Here is a 19,908-nt window from a genome sequence, read left to right as displayed (position 1 = left end):
GCGGAGCGACCGCACCGGCACCCGCTCACCTCGGTGTCCCCGCCGGTAGCGGGGCTGAGCTCCCCCCCCCCGGGCCCGCCGCTACCGCCGGGCACGGGCAGCACCGGGCAGCAAACCGGGGGTCTGCGGCTTCGGCTACGGGCTGGGGAGGGCGGGGAGAGCTTCCTCGTCCCCACGCGTTGAAAATCGCCTTATTCACCCCTGCGGATTTTTTATTTCTCTCCCTTTTATTTGTTTTTTCGTTCCCCGGCGAAGGCACCCCCCCCCCCCCCCCCCTTATCGGTGCTGTGAACATCGCCCGGTACCGGCGGTACCGGCGGAGCCGGTGGCCGCGGTTTTAAATCCCTCTTGCCGCGGGATTTACTTTTTTTTGACTCCGTCCTCCGTGGGGGAGTCAGCCGTGGGTGAGCCGGGGCGGCGAGAGGAGCCGCTGGGCACCGGGATCCATCACCGGGACCTGCCCGTCACCGCCGCTTTTAGCGAAATACTCCGCAAACCAGAAAAACGGTCCCCGTTTCCCAAATCGCTTCCGAGCCTTCGAGAAAGGCCCTTCGTCTTCCAGCCAAACCCGGGGGACCGAGCCCCCGCCGGTCCCGCGGGACTACGGGCAGGGCTACGGGGCAGGCCCGCCTGGGAATCCCTGCAGGAAACGAGATACCGAGGAGGAGGCAGAAATAAAATAAAATAAAATAAAATAAACCCTCGGCTTTACAACATGTCGTTTTCGCTCTCCCGTCCATCGGTCCCAGGCCCCGCGGGCCCTTTCCCGCAGCGGCGGCTCCGCACCGTGCCCGGTCCGGCTGCGGGGCACCCCCCGGTACCGGGGTACCCCTCCGGGCAGGGCCGCCCGGTGGGAAGAGGCGATGGAGCTGGTAAATTTACAAACGAGGCTTAAAACGTTTTATTTTTTTTTTCCTTTCTTTAAAAATATTTACAGATCTGAAATAACGCTTTTTTAATTATTTTTGTTGTTGTTTTTCTTTTTTTTCAAGTGGCAGGATAGTGGGAGGGAAGCGGGAGAAGGGGTGCCCCCCGGGCTTCTCCGTTTGCCCGTCCCTCCCATCAGTTTCGTTCCTCTTATCCCCACCGCGGAGGAGGGCCGAGAACCTGCACGAAACCCCCGCGGTGGCCCCGGCCCCCCGGTTTCCCGGTCCCCGGCCCCGACGGGGCGGCCGCGGGGAGGGAAGGGAAGAGCCGGCGGCTTAATAGTCGATCTTGTTGTAGAGGTTGTAGAGCGGTAAGGCCGAGAGGTTGCTGCCGGGATAGTAGAGAGGAGCGGGGAAGGCGATGGACCGGGGCACCGGCACTCGGAGGAGAGAATTGTCTCTGAACACCAGCGGCATCCCCACCAGAGTCTGCGCCGAGGCGTGGGCCATATTGGCCGCCTCCAGCTCGGCCGAGAGTTGCCTTTTCCACTTGTTCCTGCGGTTCTGGAACCAGGTTTTCACCTGGGTCTCGGTGAGCTGCAAACTGGAAGCCAGGCAGGCCCGTTCCGAGCTGCTCAGGTAGCGCTTCATGTCGAAGGTGGATTCCAGCTGATAGACCTGGCTGCGGCTGAACACCGTCCGCGTCTTCTTCTTGGCCGTACCGGCCTGGCGGTCCCCGCCGTCGCGCTGCCGGTCCCCGCAGGAGGGCGAGGAGGGTCCCAGGCTTTTCTCCTTCTCCTCCTTACAGTCCTGCTGGGGGGGCGAGAGGAAGGACCCCCTCTCCCCGCTACCCGCCGCTCCGTTCCCCTTGGCGTTGCCTGTAACACAACGAACAGCGCGGCGGGGGGGGGGGGGAGGGGGGGAGGAGGGGGGGGGGGGGTCGCACGGCGGCCGGGACCGGCACCCCCCGACGGCAGAGCCCGACCCGACGACCCGGCTGGGAGAGGTGGAAAGCAGCGAGGGGAGCCCCCGGGACAAGCACCCGCCGCCTCCCCTCCCGGGGGAGGGAAGCCATCCCCCTCGGGGCTATCCCTGTCCCTCCAGCACATGGATGGACGGACGGACGGACGGACGGACGGGCACGCCTCGGCGAAGGCAGCCGAGTAGCAGGACTAGGGGTGCTTTCCTATCCGACAAGAGCCGGCGGGTTTTTACTTTAGAGCATTGCATTTCACAGACCGTTTCGTCAGGAGTCACGCTAAAAAAAAATAAAAATCTTTCTTCTCTCCTCCCCCCTTTGCCCGAGCGCTGTAAATAAGCAGAATCCAAGCAAACCAGCGTTACCCATCGCATCGCGCCCCTTCGGGGGAATCAACCCCGGGTGGGGCGGGAAGGGAAAAACCCACCAAAAAAAAAAAAAAAAAAAAAAGCCACCCTATTTTTAAGGGTGTTCCTTCCTCCCTTTCAGCCACGGACGGCGCAAACACGCTCTGCCCCGAAAGCAGGGAGGGTGCGACATTCCCCCCCCCCACCACCACCCCTCTCCTTCTCCGCCCGCCCCGGGTGGGGGCCGGGCCGGGGCCGAGCCCTCCGCGGCCCATCCCGGCGGGGCCCGTCCGCCCCGTCCCGGTACTTACCGAGACAAGTAAACGTGATGGGCTGATGCTTGCGGCAAGCCTCGGCGGGGCCTTGAGCTTCGGGGCAGAAACAGCCGCGATGTTTCCAGTTTTCCTCCGGTTCCTCATCCTCCGAGGAAAGGGAAAGGGTCCGGCCGCGGGGGGGCCAGGCTGTCACCCTCCCACCGGTTTCCCGAGGGGGTTCCGTGCTGCCGCTGCTGCCCAGGATGGACTGGATGGTAAAACTGGAGATGGGAGCAGCCGGCGGACAGCATTTGCTGGGATCTTCTTTGCTGCTCATCCTGGGTTCATAAGAAAGCAGAAGAGGGAAGCTCTCGCTTTAGAGGAGCTCGGGGGATCGGGGTGTACGGGAAAAGAAGGGGAGGGGGACACGACGACGACGGGGGGGTTGTTTTGGGGGGTGTTTTCGCTTTGCTTCTGCCGGCTCTCCCCACGCCTGCCCAGGCGGACTGCATGCTCCTTCCCCCGCGTCCCTATTGATCTGCGGGCGGCGGGCGGCGGGGCTTCATTTGCATGGAGGTGGCCTCCGCCGCGCCAATCACGGCGGCCACGGAAAGTTTGGAAACCCACGGGGGTCGGGGGGTAAGGGGGGGGAGTCGGGGAGAACCCCCGCAGGGTCCCCAAAGCCGTCCCTCGGGGGTTTAAAGGGCTAATGGTGACCCCCCCCGGGGTGGGATGCTGAGAGCCCGCAGTGCCTCCTCGCCCTCCACCTCGAGTGGGTGAGAGGGACGTGGGTTGAATGGCTTATGCCGGGGGGTGGGGGGGGTGGGGGGGGGGTGTTGGGATAAACATTTTGTGCATATCCGGGGATCTTTAGCCTTCTGGCTCATTAGAGAGGAGGGGAAAAAAAAAACAACAAAAAAAAAAAAACCACCCACAAACCCAAACCCAACCGTTACGGTGTGTTGCCTGCTCGGCAGCGCTGGGAAAAACCTTCGGGAAATGGAGTTTTTTGGCGCTGCGCTGCAGCCGGGAAAAAAAAAAAAAAAAAAAGGCTCAAGAAATGCCTCCTGCGTTTTCTTCCCGGGGTCTGCAAGCCCGGGGGGAGCAGGGAGGGAGGGGACGTCCTCCTGCCTTTCCAAATAAACTTTGGCAGGAGTCAGGGGCTCTTCCCCTCGGGGAGGAGGGGGGGGGAATAAATCACAGCCGTGGCAGCTCTTCCCCCGCCACTCCTTCCCGTGGAAGGGGAAATCTGGGGGCGACAGTCGCTCTGTCACACCTACCCCCAAGGGAACGGGATGGAAAGGGGGGTAGCAAGGGTCCGAGGACAGGGACACCCCCCCTCCCGGGGTCCCCCACCTTCCCGGGAGCTCACGGAGCCGCGTGGGCCCCGAGAGTGGGCCCGGTTCCTTCTTGCCCCCCCCCCCCCTCGGGAAGCTGCAGAAAGGGAACCGGTGGGGACGACACCGGTCCCAGGCTCCCCCTGCCGCCACTCTAAAGGGCTGTACCCCCCTCCCTCGACCCTCCTCCCCGCTGGGGCCACCCGTGTCCGTGGGCTGTCCCCTAGCCCGCAGCCAGCCCCGACGGCTGCGCCCCAGCCACGCCTGGAAATACCGTCGATTAATGAAGACGGGGCGAGTTTTGCCACCGGTTGGGCCACAGCCCCCGTACCCCGTGGGCCAGGGGTCAACAGCTCCGGTAAAATAACACGGGGGAAGTGGGGGGGGGGCACACTGCTGCAGCCCCCGGGTACGGCTGGGGAGGCATCCGACGGAACGGAGCGAGTGGCCGGAGCTGCTCCGGCTCGGAAATCCCGGTGGGTTTTTGATGGTATTTGTGTTCAGGTGCGATACCCTTGGCCTTGGAGCGGGGGGGGGCGGGGGGGGGGGGTCCGGCACCGGGTTTTTTAACCCCCGGTTGCCCGAGCGGCGTGGGGGCGAGGGTCCACGCCGGCCGAGGCAGCCCGGCTCCGGCTGCCGATTCCTCCTCCCGGTGCGGTCGTTGCCCCTCTCCAAAACATAACACCCACCCACCCCCCCCCCTCCAAAAAAATCAAATCGGGGAAAGCAAAGAATGAGCTGGAAATATACAAATCAATAGAGACAAATGTCAAGACGTTTTAAAATGACATTTTCATTAACTCCGAGTCACCATATTATGTCTGGTATATTGAATAAAGTACTTATAATATAATTAGGTATAGCGAGATGACGACTGTTACCCAGACCAGCGGCATAATCTTTAACTACTTAACTACTTGATAGACTCATTAATGGACTAATTGATTAGGAAAAGTGTTCCAGCTCCTCCTCTCCCTGTGAGGGGCAGGTGCTGTCCTGTTTTACCACATTAACCTTTTCAGTGCTTTTCAACAGGGTCGCGACACATTACAAATGGTCAGCTTTAATCATGATGTCAGCTCATTAACCCGGAAAGACCCCGCACTGAAATACAATTTAAGAAATCGTCCTTCATCCCGCTCTGCCGCCCCGGCTGGCCCCGCAATCCAGACCCCAGCACCCCTCCCGCGGGCGGGGGAGCGGGGCAAGCCGGGGGGGGGGGGGGGCTCCGGGCAAAAGCCGTCGAGGGGACCAGCCCGGCCTGGCGAGAGCCCCTGGGGGCTGCTAGCCCCTCGGCTCCTTCGTGGGGACGGGCCCGGTGGAGGGAAGGAGAACGACCGAGGAGCAACCCCCCCCCCCCCCCCCTTCCCCGGGCAGCCCCCCGAGGTGAGACAGCGGTGGCACCGCTGGCCTCCAGCTGCCTCCCGCTGCAGAGCTCCTTTCCTTCGAAGCCCACCAGCAGGTCAGGTGTGTCACCCGCGGGGTCTTCCCTTCTCCACGGAGGGGGTCGTGTCCGTGGGAGACGCCCGGGTGACTGCGGCCGGGCCCCGGGGGGATGCTCCCGGGCCGGGGAGGTGGAATTTGGCCGGGGTGGGATGCACAAGGGAGGCGGGCAAGGGGTGAGGTGTGCCCGGCCACAGCGAGAAAACGCCCCGATTTCCCTAAAATGAGTATTTCGGGCGAAACTTGGGAAGCGGCAGCTCCTCTCGGCGGGGAGGAAAGCCGAGGCGGGTTCTGCGGGATGCTGCCGGGAGGGGAGGACCGGCGGGCCGAGGGGGCCCAGCCACGCTCTCATTACCATCTGATCAAATATTCATCAGGGCAGGGGCTGGCCGCCACGTTAAGGGTTTTGCGTGGGGGAAACCCGTGGCTGGTCTCTCCCACCCCCCCCAACCCCCCCGCCGCCCCGCAGCCCGTCCCGTCGGGGCGCAGATGATCAACCGCCACGGCGAAGATAAACTTTGAAAGACAGAGCGAACGCTTAAAGTTTAGATCTCCAGATTATTACAATGCTCGATATTAAAGTGGCCCTGAGCAAGCTTTCAAAGGGAGCCTAATAAAAATTGATCTCCGCTGCTTTTGCAGCGCTCGGAAAATAGGCTTGTTGAGCGGCCGTAATATCGGGAGAAGGTTCCCTCTGAAATGACAGATGAAGTCATAAACAAGTTTGATCTTGGAATCAAGCTTCGATAAATATTAAACACAGTCCCCTTTACACGTGTGGATTATGATATATGGCGCGTCCAAACTTTAAAATAAGGAAATACCAGAGAAAATGATCTCAATAAATTTTCTAAGTATAAACGTTGATTATGTTTCGATTTTCATTCAAGAGCCTCTGCTGCTCGTTTTTTGGTGCAAATGACATCTCGCAATAGGCTTTTGGGGAAAAGGGCTCCCTATTTGAAAAAGAGAGCCCTAGAGGTGTACAATTTATGTAATCTGTGGCTGGAAAATGAATCGTGTAATTTATTGGAAAACAGAAAGTCATGAAGATTGGATCAGCATAGCCTATCCAAGGCCCCCTATCCATCAAGTTCCAATTAACAACCTAACCAGAGAGCTTTAATGTGTTTCCAATCTAGTGGCCTGATAGACTCATCAATTCCTCTGGGAGAAATTAAGAAAATCGACCGCCCCTTGGCGTTGTAGTGTCATTCCTTTCTGCAACTATATGTCAAATTAAAAACACAATTAAAATTTAAACTGTTTCAATCAGAGGGTGCCCTGCAACCTATGTTTCACTTAATAGAACTTTGATGAAAATCTGATGGTTCCACTCCATCATGAAGGCGAATAGAGCTGAGGAGAGCAAGAGATTCTTTATATTTATTTAAAATATCAGAGCTCAGGAGAGCCAAGACCAGGTGACCAAACCTGAGAGAAGCGGAGCTTTTATTCCCGTCGAGCTGCCGCTTCCCACGCCCGCGGGAGCGCCCGGGCGACACGCGTGTCCCCGTGTGTGTGTGTGTGGGGGGGGTTAGGGGGACACGGACCTCCCACGGCCCCTTGGAAAGCGACAAGGAGTGGGGCGAGGGAGTTTTAATTCGGAGACACGGCGCCGAGCGAGAAGGATTGACAGATTCGGGCTGTAAAATAGACACGACCCGTTCGGCAGAGTCACGAAGGGCCCGGGACGCGGGTGTGGGGTATAAGGGGGGGTTGTGCGTGGGGGCTGCCGGGGGAAAGGCTGCAGGATCTGCACACACACACACACCCCCCCCTTCCCCGCTTCGACTTGATATTGATGTAAACAGGTTTACACCTCTCCTTCGGGCAACTTTGCAGGCTTAAACCGGGGATGTGCGGTCCCGGGGAGGGGGGGGGGGCGGTTTTAGCCGCCCCCGAGCGCTCAACCCCCGCATCCACGCACGGTGCGGAGCGGAGGGAGCTTTGGCCAAGCTCCCCCCCACACACACCCGCAAGCAGGGGCACACTCACACCGGGCCCGTTCCTTTCGCCTTCTTTTTTTTTTTTCTTCTTCTTCCCCCCCCCCCCCCTTTTTTTTTTTTTTTTTTTTCCCCACATTTTTGAGGTGATTCCGACCTCTCAGACTACGCTTTCGCGTAGGGACGGATCCACGGGGACGGCCCGGGTCCCGCCACCCGGTTCCCAATCCTATGGGAGCGGCGAGAGGATAATTTTTGGATGTGCGAGAACAAACCAAGGTCATCAACACCGCCGAAAGAGCGCAGGAACAATAGATTCATTTGAAACAATATTTTACAGACGTTTCGCGATCAATATGAACTGAAGCATTATGCTGTACCAATCTGTTAATGCTCTTAATGGTCTTCTCATTCCGTTAGCACACTATACCAAGTCGATAGACTAAAGTGATTATTACAGAGACACTTGCAGCATATTTGGGGGGAAAAAACCCCCACCAACTCAATTCCCCCCAAAACTCAAACCCCACGGATTTCCACCATGTTTTCAAGTGGGATTTCTCCCCCAGAGCGGGGAGCGGCTCCCTGTGTCCCCACCTCTGCCGCCCGTCCTGCCCGTCGCAGCCCCTGCCAGCAGAATCCAACATTTCCCACCAACCTGCACCAGCTAAACGCGCAAGTCTTGGGGTGCAGAAAAAGTTAATAAGAAGAATAATTAAAAAAATACCAACCTCCCAAACTTGCTCGCTGGGAGCGTGCGGCCGAAGCGCGCAGCCCCGTCCCTACTCCAGCCCTCCGGGAGGCAAAACTCTTCTGAATCCCCAAATCTGGTGGCCGGGAAGTTTATATCTTCCCCCCTCGTTGTTTGCTATATACAACGAGCCTCTATTTACTACCAAATAAAAGAAATACATGTGTGTTTCAACCACAAACAGGCCAGCTAGTTCTGTTCAGCCAAGCTCAAAACAGTGGCCGAGAAGCAGCGGGTTATCTCTCGAATTGCAAACAAAGGCAGAGATTTGCCGAGCGGGGTTGCAGCAGTAAACAGAAGTGGCCACGGAGTTGCGAACAGCTTAGAGGAATGAAGCAACTTTCTCTGAATCGCACCAACCTCCCTGCCAAATAGTTTTAGTCTCTGTAAAGATGATTTTTTTTTTTTTTTTTTCCCCACCGCCACTCAAAGCGATTGCTTTCACTTCATCTGAGCGCAGGGGGTTGATGCGGGCTCTGCAGAAAGTTTAAGCAGGGCCAGGGGTGCTGGGGGGGGGGGGGGGGTCGTGTGTGTGGGGATGTGTGCAGGGGGGGTACGGGGGGGGTGTACCTTGGCAGCCTGTCCCGCTCCTCGCCGGCTCTCCCCGTCCGAGAGCGGCTCAGTTCAAGCCGGGAAAAAGCCGGGTCTGCTGCAGAGCCCTCGCTCGGTGGGCATCCACCGCGAAATGTCACCTCGTCCCTGGAAGGGAGAGATTCAACCTCTCGCTTCCCGGTTTGCCGGAGCGTTTGGGAATAGGATGGAGTTTGGGGAGACTTTGCGAAGGCTTGGGAAAAAAAAAAAATAATAAAAAAAAAAAATCTAAACGTCAAACTCGGTTTAGTTGCGGATCAGGACAGAAAGGAGCATCCCCCTCCGAGGGCTCGTCTCCCGGTTGGGGAGGGGAAAAAAAAAGCCTGACCCAGCCCGGGCAGCCCCGCTGCAGGGGGGGGGGGGTGCGGGTCTGGGGGCGACGAATTGGGTTCACACGCCCTCAGCCCACCTTCCTTACGAGCTTTCACTGCTTGTTGTCTGCCGTCGGTTCCGCGGCAGCAAGAAGCAGAAAAACTGGGCACCGGTTTTCCTATTTTATTTTATTTTTCCTCCCCTTTTTTCCCCTCCCCTTCCCCTCCCTTATTTTTTTTTTTTCCTTAATTAGAAAAAAAAAAAAAAAAAAAAAGCTCTTACCCGAGCCCCATCACACCCCACCAAGATCAAACTTTCCCCTGGAAAATGCCCCCGAAGGCGCCGGGACGTGCAGGACGGGTCTGTGCCCGCTGTCCGCGGCCGGCCCACCCGTGTCCGCAGCCGCGTAAGGGCCGCGCTGCGGGGACGGAGCCGCGCAAGCGGGGGGTGACGGCGCTGGGATCCAACTGCTCCTTCCTCGGCTGGGAAAGGGCCGGGACGGTCCGGAATCGTTTTCTGGGTACCGACCACAAATAAATGAGGGGTTTGGTTGGTTTTTTTAGTATTATTTTGCTTGCCGTTTGATAACATCGTGCTACCGCGCTGTAAAATGGAAAGACGTATTTGCTATTACAACAATATTTTTAATGAGCCGCAAGCGACTTGTCCCAAAGTTAGTACTGCAAACAGAAAAGGCATCACTCTGTTTGTAGGCGACACAGCGAGCGGCGTATTTTGACTCCGAAACTCTGTTTATTTTTCATTTACGACCCATTGCCGGGGTTTTTATCCCAAACGAAAAGAAAACGCAGGATTATCTTTTCGGAACGTTGAGTTTTATTTTGATTTCTTTGGCCCCAAATCCTGCCCTCGGCGCTATAAACACGTCGATTCGGGCCAATCTTCGGGAAGCGGAGAGCGATCCACTCTCCAAATAACCCTGCCGGCTGCATTAACACGAGTGACGGCTCCGGCCGTGGGGCAGAGGGGCGCAGTCCGGGGGGGGGGGGGGGGGGGGTTGGAGACACGAGCCCCCTGGGTGCCTTTGGACAAACCCCCTGCGGCAGCCCCCCGCCCCCCCAGGAGAAGAGGGGAGAAGGGGAAGGGCAGCACCCCCCCCCCCCCCCCACCGGGGGAGGGGGCAGAGAAAGGGGCGGCCAGGACTTCGGGGGGGAAGCGAAGACCCCCCCCCCCCCCGCCCTCCTCCGTACCCATCCCGGGGGGGTCCCTGGGGGTCTGGGACCCCCCCTCCTCGCTCGGGGTTACCCGGCTGAGATGCTCCAGGCTGCGGCAGGGCTGGGAAAGGTGTGTGTCCCCCCCCCTCGCTTTGCCCAGCCCCCGTCCCTCCGCCCCCCGTCGGAGGGGGTCTCCGGACACCCCCCCCCCCCCCCCGCTCCCGGGGACCCCCGGTGGGGGCGGCTCCGTGCCCGCCGCCCCCGCCGGCAGCCCCGGTCGAGCAGGGCCGCAGCGCTCCCAGACAACGCTTCTTTTCTTTCTTTTTTTTTTTTTTTTTTTTTTTTTTTTTTTTTTTCCCCTCTGAAGCCACACTTAAAAAAATGATAAGGAACGGGTTTTATTGATTATTTTTTTTTTTTTCCACCACAACATTAACTTTATAACAATATAGGCTGTTTTAAAAATAGGACCGATCCCTAACAGAAAGCGAGAGGGCAGAGAGTACAACCGAAAGGGGGGGGGGGGGGGGGATATTAAAATAAAATAAAGAAACCAACCCAAACCCTTGGGAAGACAGCAAACAATTGTCAGACAACAGGTGAGCGGACACTAAGACAGAGAGAGACTAGAGGTGTCCGCTCCTCACTTGATTTCTGCCTATTAAAATCCACATACTCGATGGACTTTAGAAGGAAACTGTACATCATATCAAATAAATTAAAATTACCCTAAAGTTGATTGTCCTTCACTTAAAGCGCCCAGCTCACCGAACCTCCCTTATTTATTCGCATAAGCCGGGCTGATGCTTATTCCCATGCCCTGCTCCTCTCTTCTCACTTCCCTTCGCTTTTAATTCCTTTTTATTTTATTTTGTACAACATGAACGAACGCAATTATACAATGCTAAAAATCCTTTCCTCCCCATTCAAATAAAAGCAGTGCTTTAAGAATCGCCGTACAATATTGCACAGTTCAAAAGTACAGTAATAATAATAATAATTAGTATTACAAAAGAAAGCAAAGGGTACAGATTTTTTTTTCCCCCCAAATACCGAAATAACTTTACAAGGAAAAAAAAAAACCCAACCCACCAGCTAGGAAAACAAGAATTATAAACAAGAATTAAAAATATCTAAGTAAACGATAATAAATAAAGGGTCACTCAAAGCGTGCGGGTGTATTTAACCGTTCACTTTGAGGCTGCGTTTCTTGCTCGGTATAAAGTCCCGTGACAGAAACCGAAAGGTACAAAATATGGGAAAGCAAAGAGGCAAATCGGTACCGAGGTCTGCTTAAATGAAAAGCCGCGGTCGATGAAGTTTGAGTCACGACAGGATCAGGAGCCTGAACAATTTGGAGGCAGAAGGAGAGGTCCGAAAGGAACAGAAATTCAGCTTCCCGTTAGCATTTGGCAAATCTCGAGGGGAGCGGCCTGGGTTAATTCATTTTTTTATTATTATTATCCTTTTTTTTTTTCCTTTTTTTTTCCTTTTTTTTTTTTTTTTTTTTTTTTTTTTACAAAAATAAAACTAAAGCCACCGAGACCGTCGCGGTTTTTGTCCACGTTTACAAAAGGTGTGACAGCTCCAGGGTCCTCTACAAGTTCCCGCATTCATTTTCCTTATTTTCCTTTCCCTCCCGCCCCCTTATTTTTTTAAGGTTTTTTTTTTGGAATTTTATTTTTTTCCCCCAAATTTTCGTGACTTTCCTCCTAGCGCCACCCGCCGAGGGGTGTCGTGTCCCCCATCCCACCCCTCCCTCCCCGCTCCGCGGACGCCGAACCGGGCGATTCCCACGAGTGGCCGAAAGTACTTACGGAGCGGGGTGATGGGTAGGGGAGGGGTGGTGGGGGGGGGGGGGGTCGGTCGGTGAATTTTTGCGGGGCAGGGCGGCCTCAGACGGGCCGCAGGAGCGGTACGGAGGTGACCACGGGGTGGGAATAATAGACGGGGTGAGGGAAGGTGAGCAGGGATTGGGGACCGGGGGCTCCGCCGCCCCCCGCGCTCCCCTCCGCGCCCGAGTTCTCGTGGTAGAGGATGGGGACGCGGACGATGCGCTGCGCGGCGGCGTGGCTGAGGTTGGCGGCTTCCAGCTCGGCCGCCAGTTGCCTCTTCCACTTGTTGCGGCGATTTTGGAACCAAATCTTCACCTGGGTCTCTGTCAGGTGAAGGGAAGCGGCCAGGCCGGCCCGTTCCGAGCTGCTCAGGTAGCGCTTCATGTCGAAGGTGGATTCCAGCTGGAAAACCTGGCTGCGGCTGAACACCGTCCGCGTCTTCTTCTTGCGGCAGGGTTTCTTCTCCGGGCTCTCCTCCCGTTTCTTCCAGTCCTCCGCTCCCCCTTCTTTCTTCGTCTCCTCCGAGTCGCTCTCTTCCAGCACGATCTCGTCGGGGGGGGGGGGCTTGGAGTCCAGCTCCTTCTGCTCCCCCTCCGCCTTCAGCAGCGGCTCCGGGGAGTCCCGGTCGGTGCCCGAGGCGGGGGACGAGTCCCTCGGCAGGGATTTCTCCGCGGCTACAAGGGGAAGGACGAAGGGGAGGACGAGGGTGCGGAGGGGAAGGGACACAAAGAGACACCTTCTTCACCGCCCGGACCCCCCCCCCACCCCCCCCCCCCACCCCCCTCCGTGCCCCGCGTCCCGTCGAGGGGCGATGCGGGACGAGCCGGCCGGGTCCCCGCCTCGCCCCGCCGCCGGCCTCTCCCCCCTACGCTTCCCCGCCGGGAAGGGAGAAGGAGAGGAAGAGGAAGAGGAGGAAGGAGGGAAGGGGGAACAGCCGTACCTTCCGTGCGGGGCAGGTGGGCTCCGGCCGGCGTCAGGGCGTAGGGGTACCACCAGGTCTGGGCCCGTTCCAGGCAGTGGGCGCTCAAGGCGAAGCGCGGTGCCGGGATCTCGAACCGGGGAAAAGCGAGATCGCCCACCTGCGAGAGGGCGAAACCGGCGCCGTCCACCGCCGCCGCCGCCGCCGCTTTGCCCGAGGGGGCGAACAGAGCCCGCGGTTGCTTTGGGCTCGCCTTGGGGGGGCCTCCGTTGAGTAGATTCTTGATGTAGAAAGATTCCTTAGCCGGCGGCGGAGGGGCGTTAGGAGGTTCCTGCCCGGTCTCCGGCATCCTCCGGTACCCGCCGCTGGCCCCGCAGCCCGCGCCCGGAGCGCAGGTAGCGGTTCCCGGCGGTGCGGGGGAGAGGAGCGGCGGGGCGGCGGGGGAGAGCGGCGGAGGGGCCGACCGGGGGCCCCTCGCATGGGGGGGGCGGCAGGGCGGTGCGGGGAGAGAGACGGACACGGGGACCGAGGGGAACCCGCGCAGCCGGAGACACCGGGGAGGGGGTTCTGCTGCGGAGAGCCGGGCTCGTCGCCGCCACCGCCACCGCCGCCGCCGCCGCCGCCGCCGCCGCTGCCGCTGCGTCAACCTGGCGCCGGATGCTAATGATGAAATCAAAATGTCATCCAAGTTAAACGCGGGGAACACGCGGCGATTGGGCACGCACAATGGCAAATGGGATTAGGCGGGGAGGCAGCCGGGAGGAGAAGGCTCCGCGCAGCCCCTGCCCGCAGCCGCCGCGGCCCCGGCTCCCCCCTACCCCCCCCCCCCCTCCCTCCACCGCCACCGCCGCCTCGCCGCCGCCCCCCCCCCCCCCCACCTTCCCCTTCCCCTTCCCCGCCCGCCCCTCGCCGTGCTGCTGTGGCTGGAGGCGAGGAGCGCGCCCGCCCGTTATTGCCTTTAGATAGTGCAATTAGGCAGCTTAAATGAGGACGGGGCTTATTAGCACAAAGGGGAACCCGGCTCTGGCTTGAAGCGACCGCGGGAGGAGGCGAATGGCCACGGATACGCGTCGCTTCTGCCACAAAAAAACCCTCCCCTCGTCCCGCCGCGCCGCCTCCCACCCCCCCCCCCCCCCCCACCCCCCCCTCGCCGGTAACAAAAGCCCCCGAGCCGGGCTACCGGGCTCCGGGGCCGCGCTGGGTCCCGCCCCGGGGCAGAAAGGACTTTGCGGGAGGCTGTGCGGGAGGGCTCCCCTCCCCGGCTCTCCCCACGGATCCCCCCCCCCCTCCGTTTCCCGGGGCGTCGTTCCCGGCCCGGCAGCTCGGGAGCCGTTTTTGGGGGGGGGGGGGGGCGGGGGGCGCTCCGGGCCACGTCGAGCTCGGCGGCGGAGGAGCGGAGGGGACCCACCGGCCGCGGCCCAGCCCGCCGCTGCCGCCCGGGGACCCGGCCCCGCCGCCGGGCACAGCGCGCCCCCTGCCGGGCCGCGCCGCCCCCGCCCGAGCCGGGCCCGGGACGGGCGGAGCCGGGAGGGACCGCGGGAGAGCGGCCCGCCGCCGCCCCGGCGGTGAAATGGCGGGACGGCGGCGGCGGAGGGACCGGGACGGGGCTGGGAGCAGGGGAGGGGACGGGGACGGGGACGGGGGGCGGTGTGACCTCCCGGAGGGTTTGTGGTAGAGGGTGTGGGGCCGCGGGGGGGGGGGGGCCGCTCTGCCGGCGGCTGTTTGGAACTTGGGCAGGGGGGGCTCCCGTGGGGAGGTGAGTCGGGAACCTTGGGGGGGGGGGGGCGAGGGGCAAGGGGGAAGGGGGAAGGGGAAAGGAGAAGAAGAAGGGAAAGGAAAAAGGAAAAAGGAAAAAGGAAAAAGGGAAAGGAAAAAGGAAAAAGGAAAAAGGAAAGAGGAAAGAGGAAAAAGGAAAGGAAAGGAAAGGAAAGGAAAGGAAAGGAAAGGAAAGGAAAGGAAAGGAAAGGAAAGGAAAGGAAAAAGGAAAGGAAAGGAAAAAGGAAAGGAAAGGAAAAAGGAAAGGAAAAAGGAAAGGAAAGGGAAAAAGGAAAGGAAAAAGGAAAGGGAAAAGGAAAGGAAAGGAAAAAGGAAAGGAAAGGAAAGGAAAGGAAAGGAAAGGAAAGGAAAGGAAAGGAAAGGAAAGGGGAAAGGAAAAAGGAAAGGAAAGGAAAGGGGAAAGGAAAAAGGAAAGGAAAGGAAAGGAGAAAAGAAAGGAAAGGAGAAAAGAAAAAATAGGAAAAAGGAAAGGAAAGGAAAAAGGAAAGGAAAGGAGAAAAGAAAGGAAAAAGGAAAGGAAAAAGGAAAGGGGAAAGGAAAGGAAAAAGGAAAGGGAAAAGGAAAGGAAAGGAAAAAGGAAAGGAAAGGAAAGGAAAGGAAAGGAAAGGAAAGGAAAGGGGAAAGGAAAAAGGAAAGGAAAGGAAAGGGGAAAGGAAAAAGGAAAGGAAAGGAAAGGAGAAAAGAAAGGAAAGGAGAAAAGAAAAAATAGGAAAAAGGAAAGGAAAGGAAAAAGGAAAGGAAAGGAGAAAAGAAAGGAAAAAGGAAAGGAAAAAGGAAAGGGGAAAGGAAAGGAAAAAGGAAAGGAAAGGAGGAAAAAGGAAAGGAGGAAGGAAGAAAGAAAGAAAGAGAAAGAAAGAAGAGAGAGAAGAGCCCATACCAGCCTCTCAGTTCTGGCCTGCTTCTAAACATTGGAAATAAGTGGGAGCATGCACTGCAAAAATGTGTCCTGGCATATGCAGAGCTATAGACTCAGAAGTGTGTGCATGTGCACGTGGGCGTGGGCAACATTCTATACATGTAAACGTTCTCATGCCCCAGTCAAATATAACTGAATTCTCTTGCTATTTCCCTTTTAAAGATGCACAACTGGCAATCTGAAATAAGACACCTCTTATCTGACTCAAACTTCTCGCTGTTAATGCTTGTAAGCTATGCCCAGGAGTTCTGCTTCCCCCTGAGCATTTGGGGTTATAAATCTAGGGAAAAATTACATAGACCCAATCATGTAATATTTTTGGCTGCAACAGGCATGATATTTCGTATACCTTCAGTGTACGTGACTTTTTTCAGAGCATCGTCTCTTACGTGACCATTTCTAAACTGTTAGTGTCATTGCGAGGAGCAGTTTAGTTAAACAGGGAGGTGCAGAAATGAAAAATCCGCAAAACCTATCTAGGGGATGGGGTCTCAGCAATTCATAGGAGCTTACAGAAATATTCTGCTCTTGTTAACAACTGTTTCACTTAAAGGCATCGGGCAAAGTAAAGCTCATCGGGAATTTTTCAAAGAAATGTTATTTCAGTAGAAATACTCCTCAACTCTGGGGTAAAATAGATAGAAAAAATGAGAGACAGCAAATAGTTCCTGTACAGAAAATAGCTGGGAGTCACCTAACTCGGGCTCTCGCCTATCATATGAGGACCTGGGCTAAAGCTCTATTTTATCCGTTTGCAGCTCTTACATGAAAAGCCAAGGGTGCAAGGTTCTTACAGAACTGCCTTTCTCCATCTCAGTGAAGATTTTGATTTAGATATGATTCACCAAAATCATCCTGTATTGAAACTCCCACCCTTTTCCATCCATCTTTCACTGCTTTGGTAACTATGAGGTCCTAATCCCCCTGGAGTCTCTCAGGGTAAACAACCACTCATGGCAGAAAGCTGAGCAGGGACAAAAAACCAAAAGCCAGCCTCCGAAGATGTTAAAAGAATTTTCCACTTTGCAATTCTCTATTACAAAAAAAAAAAAAAAAAAAAAAAAAAAGAAAAAAAGCAAGCAATGTTCTAAAAGAGCCATTCTACGCCTCTGTCATTTGTGGCGCATATTTATATATTTTTATGTATTTTATTTGTGCCCTCCCCCAGTATCTGGACACTAAAGACTGGTATTGACCACCCCTCCGTGCCCAGTGGTGATAGAGCTGAGTGGATTTTGCTGCAGTCTTTCTTTATTTCTGCTTCTAGACCCGCACTCGTACCATTCCATTGTAAACAGATAATTATTATTTCATTAGTGTTCCAATTCAGAATTAATTGGCTAATTTACACATGGATCAATTGTATAAATGTGATGTTTGTGATAGGTGCTTGATATGATTTAAAGTAATTGTTTATTTTCAGGTTTTGGCTTGCATTGTATTGCAAAGTGATTTATCTCCTTATTTATCCTGTCTCGGCGCTGCCTCTTCTTTTTCATTATTTTTCTAAAGAGCTACACTCTTGCTAAGCTGAAGCGTGAATCTGTACTGTGTGATTCTGTGGTGCCCTACTTACGTTCGCTCCCCAATGCTCTACCTTACAGCCTGCTGATGTTACGTGCTCACAGAGCACCGTGCTAACCAACAGCCCTGTTTGCCTGGCAGAAGTTACCTGCTGCAGCCCGCAGTCCTTGTATTTCACACAGATTCTTGTACCATCCTTACAGCTGTCATCCCTGAGCGTCTCCCACTGTAACCACGGGAGACAAACATCTGCCACTTGGGGTTCAGCTTCCTCTTTTCCATCCCGAGGGAGTTGAGGAAAGTGCAGGGCTTAGTTGCCTCGCTCCTTTGTTTGTCCGACTGGGAGCACGCCCGGCAGCCCAGCCGAGGGAGGACTGCAGCCAGGACTTGCAGGGCAGAAGCGGTGAGATTTGCACCTGCTTCTGCTCCAACAGAAGGTTTTTGACAGGAGCAGGACCTCCTCCTGCACAGCATGCCATGACTTTGCAGAAGGTGGCACTGGCCAGCCAGGAGTCTCTCCCTAGAAGAGCCCCGTGCTCTCCCGTAGATGTTTGCAGCATTTGGCCTCACAGCAATTGGAGGGAAGCAGTAATCCATCAAGACACTACCTGACTTCATGGCTAACTTTAAACAGTTTCTTCCACAGGCAAGTGCTGAAGTACCTCCTTGCATCAGGGTTTAGACGTTCAGAGGGAGAAGAAAGGAGGGATGAGAACACAGTTAACAGCTTGCCCCACGCAGAAACACTCTTTTTGCAGGCAATCAAAATGAATTCTTCCACCATCGGATTTTAGAGCTGCTGTTGTGCTGTCCAGGCAGCTAAAACCAATTCTGCGAATGCCAAAGATTAACTACTGTGGAGTTTGAGCCACTCTCAATGGCTCTCTCCTTCTTACTGCAAACCGCTACGTACTATCAGGGCCTTTGTGAAATCTGAGTTATTCAGAAACATTGCATTTCTCTGTCATTCTTTCAATTGCTTCTTCTGAAACGCATGACTGGAAACAGAGGTTACCCAGAAAAGGGATGCTACTTTCTCATCAAAAGGAATGCCTCTTGCAGGGTGCATTTGATAAGGACGTTTTATTCAAGACTAGAAAAACGACAAGTGAGTTATGCTTCGCAGCCTATCTCAGGTTTCACTTGGTTGAGTGTACCAGGGTGTATGTGATGTGTGTGGGTTGAGAGGTATTTTGGAACAGTTAAAGTTGTTCCCTTAGCATGCCTTACAATGGTATTTTTGTACCTTTAAATGGAAGGCTTTGTAAGTCTCTGTTTCCGGTGGCTTCCTGGCAAGCTGAGAGTCTCTCCTGACAAATAACCTTATAGCACTGCAAGAAAGCAGGTTGTTTAATTTATGAGACTTTTATTTCTGAGGCTCATCACAGTCCTGTGTCTGACTCACAAAGATATCCTTTTCACAGGAAAGAGGAAAAATTTCTAGGTTGTGATGTTTTTGTGAAACAAGTACTGTTGCAAATTCCATGTCGTTTGGAATAAATCCAGGGGGGCAAATGATGTGATCGAAGTACAGTCTTCATCTCATACAGCACTACATACCCGCTCTACATAACGTGATATGATGCTCTGGAGTCACCACAAACTCATACAACATATCCTTTGCTCTTGTCATCGTGACCTGCCCACCTGTCTAATTTCTAGAAAGTACAATCATCTTTGTGTTGATATTAGTCACGTGTGCACAATTTATCACTTTCACACGGGAACTCTCAGAATAGAGGTCAGCTAAATATACTGGAGGAAATCTCTTGTGAAAAGTAGCATTGGAGGATTTCAAGGCAGAACACGTGCTGTTCTTTAAGATCTCATCCAAACTTAAGCTTTACTGGAACTCATCTTACCTGTTTCAAAATACGAGAGGACAGAAACACCCAGAGAACAATGGATAGATGGTAGCTTTACAGCTTCTAAATCTGAAGATTGGTGCTTATATACCTAGTTGTAAACTCCGAGGTATCACACAGAATGTAACAACAACAACAAAAAAAATTCAAAATGAACTGTGTAAACATCAGCACCGGTGAAATCCTAATTAAGCAGATCTCTTTGTGGCCATTAATAGCTTATTTATGATAATCCATGAGTGTCCTGGAACCACACCTGAAAAGTGCTGAGTATTTTCAGCTCCTCCTGAAATAAAAAACTGCTGCAAAGCTGTATGGTGAATGTTTTACTGGCTGGGCTAGAAAAGAGGTGTATAATCCACACTCAGCCTTCAGACCTCAGAACCAAATTATCCATTTGCAGAGAGCCAACAGAGAGCAGAGTAGATCCAATGTTTGTGTGCACAGCAGCTAGACAATGTGCAGTTTTAGGAGTTCTTAAATAATCATTGATTTCAAAAGTGTTACAGCCCATTGACTCAAAAATCAGCTGCTTATAAAGACTCGCGTGTTCATATCAGAGATCCTTGGCAATTGTACAAGTGTTATGCTGAACATACGTACTGAACGTGAGCTGTATTTTGTATTTCATTAAAAGATCCTGAGATCACTTTAATTTCCCTAAGAACCTTTATTATAAATGACATGACAATCTGAACCAGCTTGTTCTGAGTCAGCAGATCCCCAAAATAGTTTGTGGTTTTGCAAAATAAATGAATGATGGGGCCATTTTGTGCTTCCACAAGATCTGCTTTGTCAAGACCTCGGTGTGCTTTGCCCTTATTAATGACCCTGTCTCGCCTGCCAGTCCTCAGGGAAGGCTACTCCTCAGGCAAGCTCCATGTTTCAGGAATCCCAAGAAACCCAAGTGATATGCACACCACAGGAGGGTCCTTCTACCTCTTTTGGCTGGGGTATCGACACAACATCTTGTCTTCGGATATGCAGGCAGCTCAGGTACTCACATCGCTCCCATGGTGCACAGACCCTGTTCTGCCAGTCCTGCAAAACAGAACAGAGAAAAGGTTTCTGG

At 54.9% G+C, this 19,908-nt stretch overlaps 2 protein-coding genes across 3 annotated transcripts; both read right to left on the bottom strand.

Annotated features, from left to right (window-relative positions):
- Nucleotides 1-1,107: 1,107 nt before the first annotated feature.
- On the bottom strand, nucleotides 1,108-8,131 carry HMX2 (H6 family homeobox 2). Of its 2 annotated transcripts, XM_049811225.1 has the most exons (3): nucleotides 7,904-8,131; nucleotides 2,504-2,784; nucleotides 1,108-1,744 (listed from the first exon to the last, which is right to left on the bottom strand). In XM_049811225.1, the coding sequence occupies exons 2-3, from the start codon at nucleotides 2,781-2,783 to the stop codon at nucleotides 1,203-1,205; spliced, it is 822 nt and encodes a 273-aa protein (XP_049667182.1). In that variant the 5' UTR covers nucleotide 2,784; nucleotides 7,904-8,131; the 3' UTR covers nucleotides 1,108-1,202. The 2 variants fall into 2 exon arrangements, with proteins under 2 accessions (XP_049667182.1, XP_049667181.1); XM_049811224.1 differs by lacking the exon at nucleotides 7,904-8,131 and having other exon boundaries at nucleotides 1,110-1,744; nucleotides 2,504-3,103.
- A 3,750-nt stretch (nucleotides 8,132-11,881) lies between these two features.
- On the bottom strand, nucleotides 11,882-13,236 carry HMX3 (H6 family homeobox 3). Its single transcript, XM_049811223.1, has 2 exons — nucleotides 12,777-13,236; nucleotides 11,882-12,510 (listed from the first exon to the last, which is right to left on the bottom strand). Exons 1-2 carry the CDS (start codon nucleotides 13,102-13,104, stop codon nucleotides 11,897-11,899), a joined length of 942 nt encoding a protein of 313 aa, XP_049667180.1. The 5' UTR covers nucleotides 13,105-13,236; the 3' UTR covers nucleotides 11,882-11,896.
- Nucleotides 13,237-19,908: the final 6,672 nt, after the last annotated feature.

The sequence above is a fragment of the Accipiter gentilis genome, chromosome 9 (assembly GCF_929443795.1).
Source record: "Accipiter gentilis chromosome 9, bAccGen1.1, whole genome shotgun sequence".
In the NCBI taxonomy this organism is placed as follows: domain Eukaryota; kingdom Metazoa; phylum Chordata; class Aves; order Accipitriformes; family Accipitridae; genus Astur; species Astur gentilis.
The sequence above is the reverse complement of the archived record's forward strand: the minus strand, read 5'-3'. Positions and strand labels throughout refer to the sequence as shown.